Here is a 14,445-nt window from a genome sequence, read left to right on the forward strand (position 1 = left end):
CAATAGGGCACTCTTGTTCAGCGCTCCTGCCCTCACACTTCTCAACAAAATGGGTGTGTTGAGCGCAAACATCGCCACGTTCTTGAATCAGTACATGCCCTCCTTCTTTTTGCCTCATGTCCTGAGAAATTTTGGGGTGAAGTAGCTCTTACATCCGTCTATACCATCAATCGTCTTCCTTCTTCTGTTCTTCAAAACATCTCTCCATTCGAAAGACTATATGGTACTCCTCCTAATTACTCTAACCTTAAAGTCTTTGGTTGTGCTTGTTTTATTCTTCTGCACCCTCATGAACACACTAAACTTGAACCACGTGCCCGCCTCTGTTGTTTTCTTGGCTATGTTCGTATATCTCGCCATGTCACATTTTGGGAGCATACTATGTTCTCTCGCTTGTCCTCCTTCCACTCCTCCTTCTCTAGTCCTCAATCTTTCTTCACTGATACATCTGCTGAACTTTTTCCTCTCTTTGAGTTCACTCCTGATACCGAGCTTACTCAATCTACACCTGCTCCTGCAAATTCGAACCAGTCGTCCGTCTCTGATGATGGTCCTGAACCTACTCTAGACACCCTTCTTCGTCGTTCTACTCGATTAAGAGAACCTCCCATCTATCTCTAAGATTATCACTGTTTTTCCACTATTGTTCCCTTGTTGAACCTACCTCTTATCAAGATGCTAGTACTGACCCTTTATGGCAGAAAGCGATGAATGATGAATTACAAGCTCTTGGAAAGACGCACACTTGGGACTATGTTGACTTACCTCCTGGTAAAAGGCTCATTGGCTACAAGTGGATCTACAAAATCAAGACTCACTCTGATGGTACTATTGATCGTTATAAAGCTCGTTTTGTTACAAAAGGATATTCATAAGAATATGGTATTGACTATGAAGAAACATTTGCTCATGTGGCTCAAATGACGTCTATTTGATGTTTGTTAGCTGTTGCTGCTGCCAAGCAATGGCCTTTTCTTTATATGGATGTCAAAAATGCTCTCCTTAATGGGACTCTTTCAGAAGTAGTTTATATGAAGCCACCTCCTGGCACTTCTCCTCCTCCTCACAAGGTATGCCTCCTGCGTCGAGCATTATATGGTCTGAAACAAGCTCCACGGGCTTGGTTTGCCACATTTAGCTCCACCATCACTCAACTTGGATTTGCTTCTAGCCCTCATGATAATGGCTTTTTACTCGCCACACACCCCAGGGTATTGTTCTTCTTCTTCTTTATATTGATGATATGATTATTACTGATAATGATCCACAGACCATCTCTGATCTCCAACATTATCTTGGTCAATATTTTGAGATGAAAGACCTTGGGTTTCTCAACTACTTTCTTGGCCTTGAAGTCTCTCGGCGCTCGGATGGGTATTTATTATCTCAAGCCAAATATGTCTCAGATCTCTTAGTTCGCTCAGGAATCACTGATTCCAACATAACTTCGACGCCATTAGATCCCAATATTCATTTGACCCCTTATGATGGTGTTCCTCTTGAAGGTGTGAGTCGGTTGACAGTGAGTCGTCTAGACATTACATATGTTGTTCATATTGTTAGTCAGTTTATGGCTGCTCCTAGAACCATTCATTTTACTTCTGTGTTACGTATTCTTCGCTATATCAAGGGAATCTTGGGGCATGGACTTCAGTTTTCTTCTCAATCCTCACTCGTGTTATCTAGCTACTCTGATGCAGATTGGACTGGGGACCCTACCGATCGACGTTCTATAATAAGTTACTGTTTCTACTTAGGAGATTCTCTCATTTCTTGGCGTAGTAAGAAACAAAGTGTTGTCTCTCGTTCTAGTACTGAATTAGAATATCGTGCTCTTGCTGATGCTATCGCTGAACTCCTATGACTTCGTTGGCTCTTTGCTGATAAAGGTGTTCCTCAGCAGGGTCCCACCCTCCTTCATTGTGACAATCGTAGTGCCATCCAGATTGCCCACAATGATGTTTTCCATGAGCGTATAAAGCACATCGAAAATGACTGTCACTTCATTCATCATCATCTCTTGAGCAACACACTTCTTCTACGATCTGTCTCCACCACTGAGCAACCAGCCGATATCTTTACCAAAGCATTACCCTCTACCCGCTTCAGTCAATTACTTACCAAACTCTAGCTGACAGCTACTCTACCACCTTGAGTTTGAGGGAGGGTGTTAATGTATAAAATTTCTTAGAGTGTTAATGTATAAAATCTCTTGTAATTAGGAATATATTATTTGATTTTATTTGTTTCCTTCTTTTATCACCAAGGCCTCTTGTATTTATTTTCCTTTTCACTTGATGTAATAATATAAGAATAATATTCAATAAAATACAATTACATATTGTTTATATTTATTTTGGGTAAAATAAAAAATATTTTTTTTTAATTTATTTTGCTTTACCAATTCTTTCACGAATTGATCTTCACAAAACGAATGGGTCTTCATGGAAGCCATGTGTCACGTACGGATCAAACGATGACTTCCTCCTATACTCGTCCTATGTAATGCACGTTCTATGGTAGAACACGCGTTATGTATTTTTCAATTTGTTTCCAAGACCTATAAAAGCACAATTCTCCCTTTCATTTTTTCACAAATCGTCTTCTCTTCTCCTTCTCTTGTGCTCTAGCGTTTTCCTTCAAGTTCTTATATTCTTTTCGAGCATTATCATATTTTTTGAGAAAAAAAGTTTAGTTTCATCGATCAGTTTCTGTTAAAGTTAATAGTATATTTTGTGGTTGTTTTATGTTGGAGACGTCATGGTACCTTTAGAATTGCTTGCACAGACAAGGGTAATGTTGTGAAACGTATTAAAGAGAGTGAGCTCTGCGACTCAACCATTAACAAGTTTTTGCCTTGCAAAATTCTATTTTTGACAGTCCAGCTATTGTTTCCAATTGTAGACGTTTGGAGATTCTATTGGCAACAAGTCATCTATTTATAAGCCTTCGATTGGCGTGCTTGCACATGGCTCTGATTTTCCAATATATTCCTCTAATGCTTTGAGACACTGCAACACTGCACTGCTTTCAATTTGTGTCATTCTGAATGTCGTGTGGTACTTTGCTGTCATTCTCACTAACTTGCTTATCATCTAACGATATGTATCACCTAGTATCTCTTTCATTGCCTAGGTGGTTAGCACAAACTAGATCTAATCGCTTTAGACAACTTCTTCATTTCACTTTATCTTCTTTTTACCAAAATTCTACGTTATAACAAGGAAAACCGTGATAAACAGGTGACCTTTGTGCAAAGTTGTTTGTTTGAGATGTATGTTGGTATTGGTTGTTAGAGGTGGTTGTCAACATACTTGGTCATTAAAGGTGATCTTCATCGAAGTTTGCAGTCAAGGTTGGTTCTTGAAGCCCCAAGTTAGGTGCACAAAAGTGGTCGTCAAAGGTGATTTTTTCCTGAGTTTGTAGTTGAAGGTGGTTTGTCGAAGCTAGAAGTTGGTCGCACAAAAGTGGTCTTGGATATGGTCCCTAGGGTTTTTCAACGGGGCTGAAGTTGGTCCCTCAAAGGTGGTCACCGAAGTTGATCGTCAAAGTTGATTTTTGTTGAAGCTTGTAATTGTAGGTACTTATTAAAGTTCAAAGTTGGGCACATAAAAGTGGTCGTCAAAGTTAGTCACAAGTTTGTTATTGGAAGTGGTTGTCGAAGCCCAAAATTGGTTGTCAAAGTTGGTCACTCGAAAGTGTTGGACAAAGTAGGTCACGAAGATTGTCATCGAAAGTGATCGAGTTAGGCTTCTGAAAGTGGTCGATAGAGTTGGTTTATGGAGTGGCAAAAATAGTCCCCAAGGTAGATCTATTGAAAACATTACAAGGATGGAGAGTTGGTATAGTTTACCAACTCAATTCAAATTATGTTGGTGAACCAACACCCTCCAATTGTTCGTTCATTGACAATTGTTTGTTGTCATCAAAAGTTATGTTAACATACTTTCAAAAACTGGCATTGATTGCCATGAATTTAATCATGATAATTTTTAAATATCCATGTAATCACAATTTTGTTCGTGATATCAACCACCTCCCTCATGAGTCACACCGAATTACTTCTGTCTTTTCTTTTTTTATTTTTTTTTATTTAATGTTCTCTTAAAAGAGTAAAGGTTTGCAATTGACGAGAAAAATTATAGAGGGAAAGGTTGAAATATAATTTTATAACGTCATCTTACCACAACCTATTCTTGATAATTCACATTTTAACATAGCAAATTTGAAACGAAAATCAAATGCACCTATCTTTCAAAATTTAGGGGCCAAAGATTTTTTATTTTTTAATTTCACATAGTATTTAATCTTTAGAAGACTTCTTAAATGGTTCTAATGGTCGCCGTCTTAGGCCACTTGTAAGATTGTATATATATTCACAGTAATAGTAGATCCTCGAAATAGGTACTCCCACTGGCCACTAAGCATTTAATAAACTCATTTGTTTGTTTAAACATACATGTTTTGGCGTTTGATAAGGACATGATACTGCACATCCTGAAGATTTTTCCAAACACAAACAAACGTAAAGTAAACCGAAAAGCAACAAGTGCCACATAATATAATTAATATTAAAATCCTCCAACATGATACAAACAAAATAAGTTATATCATGCTGCTTGGGGATGTGGAAAAAGAATCAAAAGGCTCAGTATATGTATATACTGGCTATCAAGTCCACTATGTGCAACAGTGACAAGCAGGAATCTACTTATCCAGCCAATCAAGGTTCTCCACGTGGCCAACAATGCCAGCATGTCAACAGAGTTAGGACACCAACCATTCAGGTCACAAACACATTTCCTGGTTGGCTAATACTCATCGTGGTTAGATTTTTTTCTTTTTTTTTTTTTCCAAATCCTAAATGTCAGCTTCTAAATGCTGTACATTATCTTCTTCTAAACCTATAATTAAGAAAGATGAACTCCAAAAGCACTTTCTAATTACCCCTTAAACGTGGAACCAATGCCTGATTCCTTGAAATGGGATGATGATGATGCCTGTAACTCGCGTACAGAATTCCACAACTCCATCACCTGTTTCTCCATTTTAGCTTTCCAACTAAATAACTCCTGAAACATTTCCTGCCGACAAACAGCATCAGAACCATATTATTTTGCGACAAAATGTCAATTGACACGATCTAAAAGCAGTTCTTTAAATACTCCAACCAGCATTTACCTGAAACATATGCACTGAAGTATTAAACTCCGATGTTGAATTTCCCGTAGCTGAAGAATCAGGGGTAATATTTGCCCCATAATCTTCTTGTTTCTCCATGTCATCTCTGCTTATGAATGAATCCAAATGAAACTACAAATCAGTTAGAACTTAAAAGTTGAACTAGAAGAGTACAAGTTACTGTGCTTGTTTACCTCTTTATTTTAGACCATTTGTTTATATGTTCCTGCTCTCCTTCTCTACCAATATCTTGCACTGAATTATTTCCATACAACTCAAAAGAAGCGAAAGGACGATATGAATCTTGAAATATAACATCCTGCTGCCCTTGCACACTAAAAGTATTGTTGCCCTCAAACCAAGATGCAATTTCATCATCCTGAAAATTATCAAGGTTGGTGCGCTCCAACCAATCTTCCCATTTTTTAGAAGCAGGACTTGTAAGAAGTTGCTTTGAAGGTTGTATACAACCCAAAGAACTGGAAATTTCCATTAGCTGCAGCTCAACCTTTGTTTTCCAAGTCATCAATTCACCAGAAAGTATGCCCTACAGGGTTACAAATAATCGGGTCAAACTTGAAATAATGATTGTCACTTTCCTGCTTTCATTGTTTAGAATACGGGATATTAATAGAGTCGCCAAATCACCTAATTTCCAACCAATGTAAAATCAGAACTGGCATAATGAGTTACCTGCAGACCCTTCAAACATCCAGTAATCTCATTTCTGTGTTTCTCAGCCACAGCTTCCCTTTTCATCAATTCCTCATGAATCATCTGTAATTATCATGCTAAAAATTGGTCGGCCAAGAAAATAATTAAACATCAATGATACAGCTAAGGAGAATACATCATTCACCTCCATGGAGTTAAGCCGTTCTTGATCCCGAAATTTCGATGCCAATTCCTGCATATCTCTATTTATTGCAAGAGAAACAAAATGAGAATCGAGTAATGTACTAGGGCAAGAGATCTCATTAACAGCTCTAATTCTCTGGTTCTGATACCTCTTCATTTTGGTCATTTCAGCCCTAAGAAGCCTCATTTCCTCAGAAGATTGAGAATCTTGGAAGTTGGCACAAGCATGCAATGGTCTAGATTGAGGAACCCAATACGGGTCCTGCACACCAGCTTCCTGTCTAATATTTACAAGATCAGCATTTTCAAGCCAATACTCCATTATTCCATTAGCATTGAACCACCTCCGAAATCGCTCAGCCCCACCTGGTGCTACCTTGCCATCAATGTGTTTCAGAAGGTGGTCAAGAAGGCCAGTGTCACCAATATGCTTACGAGCTGCCATTCTCAACACTGGACGTGGGACTGGGTTTGCAAATGTTGCTCCCTCTGCCTTCATAACCTCCAACATACTTAGCTCTGCCAGCCTATACCTGGAAAATCACTTGATTCGCAACTAAAAAGGCACATCCAGTATAACTAAGATAGAAAAGAAATAGAGATTCTACCTCTCAGGTGTCCATCTATTTGTTGTACTCTCACTCTTCTTTAGCTTACACTTCCTAGAACTATTACTAACACAAGTACTTTGCCCTTGTTTTGCATGAAAAGATGCTTTCACCTCCTTGAGTCTACTAAGGCTAAGACGCTTCCTCTTCTTAAATCCGGGTATAATTGGAACTTCAGTAATTAAAGAGTTGGCTTCATCATTCAACTTATCTTCCTCAGTCATGTTTGATGAATATCGAGGTGAGTTTTTCCAACATGACAAAAAATGTTGATCTTCAGTGACTGCCAAACTCTAGCGTTTCGAAATCTCCAAGCATAAAAGCTTTAAATGCCTCCTAATATTTAGCTCAATATTCCATAAGTTTTGAGATTCCTGATCCAAATGCAATCACCATATCATTGTCAATTCAAGCCGCACCACAGAAGACAATATTCGTAATTGCCACATCATTAAATGTTACTCTTTTTTAGATAGCAAAAGAAAGCATTTCTTATCATAATAAATTAAAACTCTTTTTTTTTCTTTTTAACCTAAATTCATACTCCTTTCCTTTTCTAATTGATAAGTTTAGAGTTTATTTCAAAAGATCTGACTACAAACAACTTCTAAGTAACAGAAAATTTGAAATGCTTAAATATTGGAGCTTCGATCCTGAAAAGTATGATGCAATTCGAGCAGAGTAATTAATTTTCCTCTATCTTTTATGAGAAACATAAAGGGAAAAAAAAACTAAAGGAAAAACCAATATACAAAAGTCCAGAAGGAATCGATGGTAGCATACATCAATAAACATCAAAGGGGAACATGTCCAAATTATTCAAATAGTATCAATTATATAAAAACCACAATTAGCAGACTGTATGCAGAACAAACTATTAAAAGACGTTCAAATCTCAAAGAGCTTATATTCATTTTGATATGCAACAAGTGAAGCTTGGAAATAGTGTTGAACATACATAAACATAAATGAGATATGTAAATATTATTAAAACTAGTTTATTTATAACTTGCAATATTAGTATTTAGCTCAAAAAATTACTTCACACTAAATTAAGGAGATTAAATAATGTAGTCACCTCACATGCTTTTCATGATTTATCCTCAAAAGGAAACACAGACAAGAAAAAGAAAGAGACAATCAAAATTTTTTCTCAACTGTATTACTCAAGTCAGTAGAGCATGTAATTGTCCAAGTAAAGGTAATATCTCCAAAACTTCTAAGCAGTGATACACCAAAGCAACAAAATACAACGACGATACACAATTCCACCAGTTAGGACTCCTTTGTGGGTTCGATTTCTTTTATATGCACTCGTCGTTCTTTGATTTGCTCAATAAAAAGCATAGTTTCTTTCTTACCCAGGAAAAAAAATTACAAGAATCGGAATATATCCACACACCTAAACAAACAAAATTACTTAATTAGAGTGAACAGTTTTGAAAGTTCAACACAACACAAATTAAATCATTGCGCATCCGTGACTATTTTTACCGCTTTAAAGTTGCAGAGTATCCATAAATAAGCCTACTATGTCATCAAACGAAGAAAAAAGTAATTAATCAAGTTTACTTCTTCATTCTATTTCAAGAAACATTCAGAGAACTTTAGCTATGACCTTAACTTCACCAATAGCAAAGCATTGAACACACTCAACGGAAAAGACAGCCTGAAGACATGGAAAAAAGTTAAAAAGAGAAAACAAACAAGAAAATAAGCGAGCCCAGTTCTTAAGTTAGTAGAACATAACAGTATATGAAAACATGAGAGAGAGTAAGAAGAATAGAGACAAAAACATGGGGTTGCAGAAAAGTGGAAGTAAAAGAAGACCTGAAAATTGAAGGGATTAGTTGTACCTGACGAGGTTTATGAGATTAGAAGCATTGGACGCAACAGTGGAGAGAAACAAGAGGTTTTGAAAAGACGAAGCAATTAGGACGTCACACTGCGCTACGCGATGAATTTAGTTCAGCATTCAAAGAAAAACAAAAAAGTATAAAAATCGAGTTTCCTAAACCCTAACCGCCAAAACCCCTTGCAATCTTTGTCTTTGTAATTCATGGTTAGAAATTATGTTAGTCAAACACTTTCACAGTTTAGTCTTCCAATTTCCGCTAATTATTTACTTAACGGAAATTAAAAAATAAAAGTAAAATATTAGAAACTATTCATGAGAGGTTCATAAAAACCAACGAGATATTTACACCATATAAAACAATTGAGGAAACAAAAAAAGTCCACAACGAAAATAACAAAAATACCCCATCAATGCACGTAATATATTTGAAACAATTTATTTTTTCAATTCTATCATTTAATTTGGTTACACGATCGTTTAATTTGGTTAAACAATTGTTTAGATTTGGTTATAGGATCGTCGTTTAGATTTAGCTATCTCAAATCTAAACGATTTTTTTTCAAAATTTGCTACACGATTGTTTAGATTTGTTTACATAATCGTTTATTTTTTCAAGATTCTTTGCTACACAATCTAAACGATTTTTTTTAAAAAAAAATTTTGGTACACAATTGTTTATTTTTTACACGACCGTTTATTTTTTCAAGAATTTTTAGTACACAATCGTTTAAATGTGACAAAACATTTTTTTAAAATTTTTTTGGTATACAATCGTTTATTTTTTTATACGATCGTTTAGATTTGGCTACTTTGATTGTTTAGATTTGACTAATTCAATCTAAACAATTTTTTTTCAAGATTCTTTATACACGATATTTTAGATTTGATTACCTTAATCTAAAGACGTAAAAAAAAGAAGAAAAAAAGAAAAATGATGAGAAGAAATTATAGCAAAAAAAGAAGAGAAAAAGAAGAAAGACGATAGAAAGAAATCAAATTTGGTTACCCAAATCTAAAAGATGTAAAAAAAAAGAAAAGAAGAAAGATGATAAAAAGAAATCGTAGTGGAAATAAAAGGAGAGGAAAAGAAGGAAGATGATAGAAAAAAATCACAGCGCATTGGAGAAGAAAGGCAGAAGGGCAAACCTGAAACATTTAAAAAATAGCTAATTTTATGAGTTTTGCTACACGGACCGTAAATATTTTGGTAGTTTGTTATATTTATGAAAATTTACATTTATAAAATATAATAACATTCATCAAACTCTTTATAAAATATTTATCTTTTTCTATATATCGTAAATAGTTTCAATATTTTATTATTCGTAATAATTCCTCTTTACACAATGTATTTTTAATTTTTTTTAAATTTAGTCGTGTGTAATTTTTTAGAGCGTGTTTTGTAACTCATGTATTTTTGAAATTATTTTTAAAAAAACAAGTGTGCTTTGTAATTGATTTACTTTTTTTATTTTTTAAACAAGAATCTAATTACGCAAGAAAATTGAAAATGAAAAAAAGAAGCTTTAAAAAATACATTTTGTTTTTCAAAAACAAAAAGAGCGAAATTAGTTACCAAACATAAATGGTTTTTGTTTTTAATAAACAAAAATTTAAAAACAAAAACAAAAAATTGAAATGATTATCAAACAGAGCCTTAGTTTTGTTTAAATTTATGTTCTAAAACTCGTAGTTTGTAAATTAAAACCACTTTTCTACTTAATAAAGTGGTTATTAAGAACTTATTAGTGAAAATGAATTCTATAATCTTAAATCCAAAAACTAAGTTCATGAGGATATCTATGTAGACTTGAACTTTATTTATAAACATCAATATGAATCAAGTTCGAGTATATAGCATAAACGATCTAGTATATAAATAAGGTTGGAAATCTTATTCTAAAGACACTATGAATATGACCCGCTTTGCAATTTATATAAACGATATGATCCTGAATCGTTCACGTAGAGACATGGAAGTGAAGGCAATTAGAAATTTACCTTGGTACAAAGTTTACCTTCTTCCTCTAGTCTTGTTTTCGAGCTTCCTCCTCATTCCTTAGTTAGGTTATCAGACTTTCTAAGGAAAATTCCTTGGTTTTGTTCCTCAATGTATTTTTAAAATTTTTCCATAGAGGAGGCAACTTGTTAATAATAACATCAATTTGAAACTATTTGTCAAGTGTCAAACCTTTACTAATTATTTTATGCACAATCTTTTGCAGTTCATGGGACTGAACCTCTACTAATTTGTCATCCGTCATTTGGAACCTTAGATAACGATTGGTAGCATATCTATTTGATCTAACCTCCTCAGTGTCGTACTTTTTCTGCAAGGCATCCCAAACTAATTTCATTGTTTTCATAGTGCTGTAATAAACCATACAACTCATAAGTCAAATCATTAAGATAAAGTTTTTGCATAAAAAAATATTTTTCTTCCAAATCAGTAGCCCCCTTGGTTTGTTCCTCGGTGGGATTTTCTTTTGGAACAATAGGTTTTTTTGTGGTGTAGGCCACTACAAGAAAACAGGACTATCCTAGCGCGTTTTTGTGCGTCGGGTAGATAACATTGAAAAATAGAACCTAAGATGTTGTATTCAAGACATCGGGACTGCGTACACCTTCCCCGTGCCGTGCACATAAACGTCAGAAAAAGGTAACATTTAAATAATAATTTCCATTTTTCCCGGTGCCATGCACATCTACGTCGGGAATGAGGTGGCTACACCTGACGTGGATGTCTATTACGTTCGATAAAAGGGAAATTATTATTTAAATGTTTCGTTTTTTTCGATGTATGCATGCAACACGTCAAGAATTTGGTCACTATTCCCGACGTCTATGTTGGCCACATTGGGGAAGAGGTAACATTTAAATAATAATTTAAATTTTCCCCGACGTCGTAAGTGAAATGTCGAAATTGATCCACACTAATACCGGCGTTTCACTTATGGCGTCTGGAGAAGTGGGGATCTCGCGACGTTTTTGAGGTGCGTCGGGAGATCCACAGAACATAGAACTGAAAACGAAAGAAAGAAAGAGTTAGAGACCAAGAGAGAGGGATCCATCCATCTTTTTCATTGTCGTCCATTCGCCGTCACCGTCGAGTTGCTCCGCCGCTCACCATCGTTCACCCGTTGTTCTATTTCGCCGCCGTCGCTTTACATTCCAATAAACTATTTGTTGTTTTTTTTTTTTTTTTTTTTTGTCTTTTTCATTGTTTTTAAGTTAAAATAAATGTATGTTTTAAATGTATATTGAATTTGTTTGCATGAATATAGTTAGAATTGTTAAAATGTATGGTTAAACATACTTAAATCATTTATTGAAATTATTTGAAGTTTAGGAATTAAATTGTATGTATAAAATTGTATATTGAAATTTGTTACAGGGTTAGGGTTGAAATTGTTGAAATTCATATTTAGATTTATTGAAATTAGTTGAGGTTTAGGAATGAAGTTGTATGTATAAAATGTATATTGAAATTGTTACAGGTTTATGGTTTAAATTGTTGAAATTTATGTTTAAATGTATTGAAATTGTGATTGGTCTGTGGTTGAGATTGTTAGAGTTTTAGGCTTGAAATTGTTAGTTTTTTTTTTTAAATGGTTGAATTGTTGAAATTCAAAATTTTTAAATTGTTGAAATGGTTTAAATATTTCAAATTGGGGGGGACAGTTGAGTCATTTTGATTGATTTGTTGCGGCTATCATGTAATTGTGGTAGCCTTTAGTTTTTAATTTGTTAGTATGCTTTGTTTGTTAGAATTAAGTGTTAGTTAGAATTATGATAGCCTTTAATAGTTTATAATTTGTTGAAAGTGTTAGGTAGCTTGTTAATTGGAAGTGTTAGGTAGCTTGGAAAAATTAAAGTAATATGTGGTTAGGTTGTTCTGGTTATCCTGTAGTTATGGTAGCCTTTTTAGTTTAAACTTGGCTGTAGTGAAAGTTTGGATATTTGGTACTTGTAAGGTGTAGCTTACTCATGGAGTAAGTTTGAGCATTTAAGAGGAGGAATATAAGACAAATCAAACATGTTTATATTTTAGGTCTTTAACGATGAACAAGAGTTGGATGAAACTTAGAAATAAGTTTTCAGTTGAGTGTAGAGAGGGGATGTCCCAATTTTTAAAGGTTGAAAAGTATCACGTCGGTGAGTATGGACAAACAAGGTGTCCATGAAAGAGATTTATGAACTTAAATTGGAACTTATTAGAGGGTGTGGAGCGACATTTATTAACGATTGGAATATCCCCCTCCTATACAGATTGTGTATCATAGACAATCAATGAACTTGTATAGAGGTATAGAAAGATTTGATGAAGGAACTAGTAGTAATTCTTTTGATGAAGGAACTAGTAGTGACCCTTTTCATGATGAAACTAGTAGTGACCCTTTTCATGGAGGAACTAGCAGTAACTTTTCTGGATGAAAATGAAATGTTGGGTATGCTTCATGATTTACAAGCTTCAATTGAACACAAAGAAGAAACGGAAGAAAGTTTGGAGAATAACATGTCGTTTAATAGTGATGTTGAACAAGAGACATCGAACATATTTCAGGAGTTATTAAATGAAGCACGTAGTGAGCTATACCCAAATTGTTCAGAATTTTCCTCCCTGAAATTTTTGGTTAAGTTGATGCATGTCAAGGTTCTCAACGGTTGGAGTAATAAGTCCTTCGACATGTTATTAAAATTGTTAAAAGTAATGTTTCCAATTTGTAGTACTACTATCTCTAGTTCATTCTATGAAGCAAAATGGAAATTGCGTGACTTAGGCTTGGATACAAGACTATTCATGCGTGTAAGCATGACTGTGTATTGTACTGGAAGGAATTTGGTTATTTGCAACATTATCACTAGTACAAATTTGAGTTTTAACGATACTAGTAATCAAAATATTGTGTCATTAAAAGTAAAAAAAAGGTGGGGTGGAAGTAAAATATGTCGTTAAAAATAACAAATGCGGAATTTTTAAGGACACAATTTTTGCGTTGTTATTTAATTTTTCTTGACATAATATTTTGCGTCGAGAATAAACTTAATTTTTTTTTATCCAATGGAAGAGTAATCTTCTAAGGGTAAGAGGTAGTAGATATAACATTTTGTCCTTTATTTATTATTTTTTATTTACTTTTTTTATTTTATTTATCTACTTTATTTTTATTTTATTTTGAAAGTTGGATTTGAATTTGAATTTATACATTTGTTTTTTTTAAAATGAATATCACATCTCTTTCCTACTTATTTTTCCTCAACTCACCTGTAGTATAAAAACATATAAAAACAAAGGAGAATTTCTTTTTGAGAGGGTATGTTAGATTGAGATCAATTGGAAGGGTTGAAAAAAAGCTAAGGAAACTATTATGTCAAATTGGTCTTCAGAGGCAACTTTTTTTTCCTTTCTTTCCTTTCCCTTTAGAGACTGTGATCAATTATAACGGTGTATTTTTTCAAATTTATTTTTGTTGGAATTACGTTAATTGATTTTTCGGTGAGTTCAATTTTGTTAGGGTTAAATCTGTTAGGTTAAGCCAATTGAGTTTATGTGCTTTTATTGTTGCTTCAAATTTATCACCAATTGATTTCAATATACTTCAAATTTGTTAGATTTAGGTCATTTGAGTTTAGTATGTCTGCTTTACTATATTTTAATATTGTTAGGTTTAGGTTAATTAAATTTATTGTTGCATCAAATTTAGCAGATTTAGGTCAATTAATTTCAATGAATTTGTTATATTTAGGTCATTTAAATTTACTCTTTACTCTACTTTAATTTTGTTAGGTTTATGACAATTAAATTTATTTTTATTGTTGCATCAAATTTAGTAGATTTAGACTAATTGATTTTAATGAATTTGTTAAGTTTAGGTTTTATTTGCTTTAATTTTGTCAGGTTTAGGCTAATTAAATTTATTGTTACGTCAAATTTAGTAG

General features: G+C 34.0%; 2 protein-coding genes across 6 annotated transcripts; one reads left to right on the forward strand and one right to left on the reverse strand.

Moving 5' to 3' along the window:
- The first annotated feature begins 707 nt into the window (after positions 1-707).
- Positions 708-1,864, forward strand: LOC107990951 (uncharacterized mitochondrial protein AtMg00810-like). The gene is made up of 3 exons (XM_051089242.1): positions 708-825; positions 946-1,070; positions 1,271-1,864. Exons 1-3 carry the CDS (start codon positions 708-710, stop codon positions 1,862-1,864), a joined length of 837 nt encoding a protein of 278 aa, XP_050945199.1.
- Positions 1,865-4,531: 2,667 nt separating this feature from the next.
- LOC103491600 (protein DYAD) lies at positions 4,532-8,701 on the reverse strand. 5 transcript variants are annotated; one of them, XM_008451622.3, is made up of 8 exons: positions 8,504-8,701; positions 6,648-7,021; positions 6,189-6,572; positions 6,041-6,098; positions 5,875-5,958; positions 5,376-5,728; positions 5,182-5,287; positions 4,532-5,084 (listed from the first exon to the last, which is right to left on the reverse strand). In XM_008451622.3, exons 2-8 carry the CDS (start codon positions 6,869-6,871, stop codon positions 4,944-4,946), a joined length of 1,350 nt encoding a protein of 449 aa, XP_008449844.2. In that variant the 5' UTR covers positions 6,872-7,021; positions 8,504-8,701; the 3' UTR covers positions 4,532-4,943. The 5 variants fall into 5 exon arrangements, with proteins under 5 accessions (XP_008449844.2, XP_050944278.1, XP_008449870.2 ...); XM_051088321.1 differs by having other exon boundaries at positions 6,189-6,566; positions 8,504-8,671; XM_008451648.3 differs by having other exon boundaries at positions 4,532-5,072; positions 8,504-8,671.
- Positions 8,702-14,445: the final 5,744 nt, after the last annotated feature.

This window comes from Cucumis melo, chromosome 8, assembly GCF_025177605.1.
Source record: "Cucumis melo cultivar AY chromosome 8, USDA_Cmelo_AY_1.0, whole genome shotgun sequence".
NCBI classification, from domain to species: domain Eukaryota; kingdom Viridiplantae; phylum Streptophyta; class Magnoliopsida; order Cucurbitales; family Cucurbitaceae; genus Cucumis; species Cucumis melo.

Coding starts and splice junctions, on each gene's coding strand:
- LOC107990951 (XM_051089242.1), top strand. CDS start 708: ATGAATGATGAATTACAAGCTCTTGGAAAGACGCACACTTGGGACTAT. Junction 826..945: donor AATCAAGACTCACTCTGATG/GTACTATTGATC, acceptor GATGTTTGTTAG/CTGTTGCTGCTGCCAAGCAA. Junction 1,071..1,270: donor CTTCTCCTCCTCCTCACAAG/GTATGCCTCCTG, acceptor AATGATCCACAG/ACCATCTCTGATCTCCAACA.
- LOC103491600 (XM_008451622.3), bottom strand. CDS start 6,871: ATGACTGAGGAAGATAAGTTGAATGATGAAGCCAACTCTTTAATTACT. Junction 6,099..6,188: donor GAAATGACCAAAATGAAGAG/GTATCAGAACCA, acceptor TGCAATAAATAG/AGATATGCAGGAATTGGCAT. Junction 5,085..5,181: donor CTTCAGTGCATATGTTTCAG/GTAAATGCTGGT, acceptor GTTTGTCGGCAG/GAAATGTTTCAGGAGTTATT.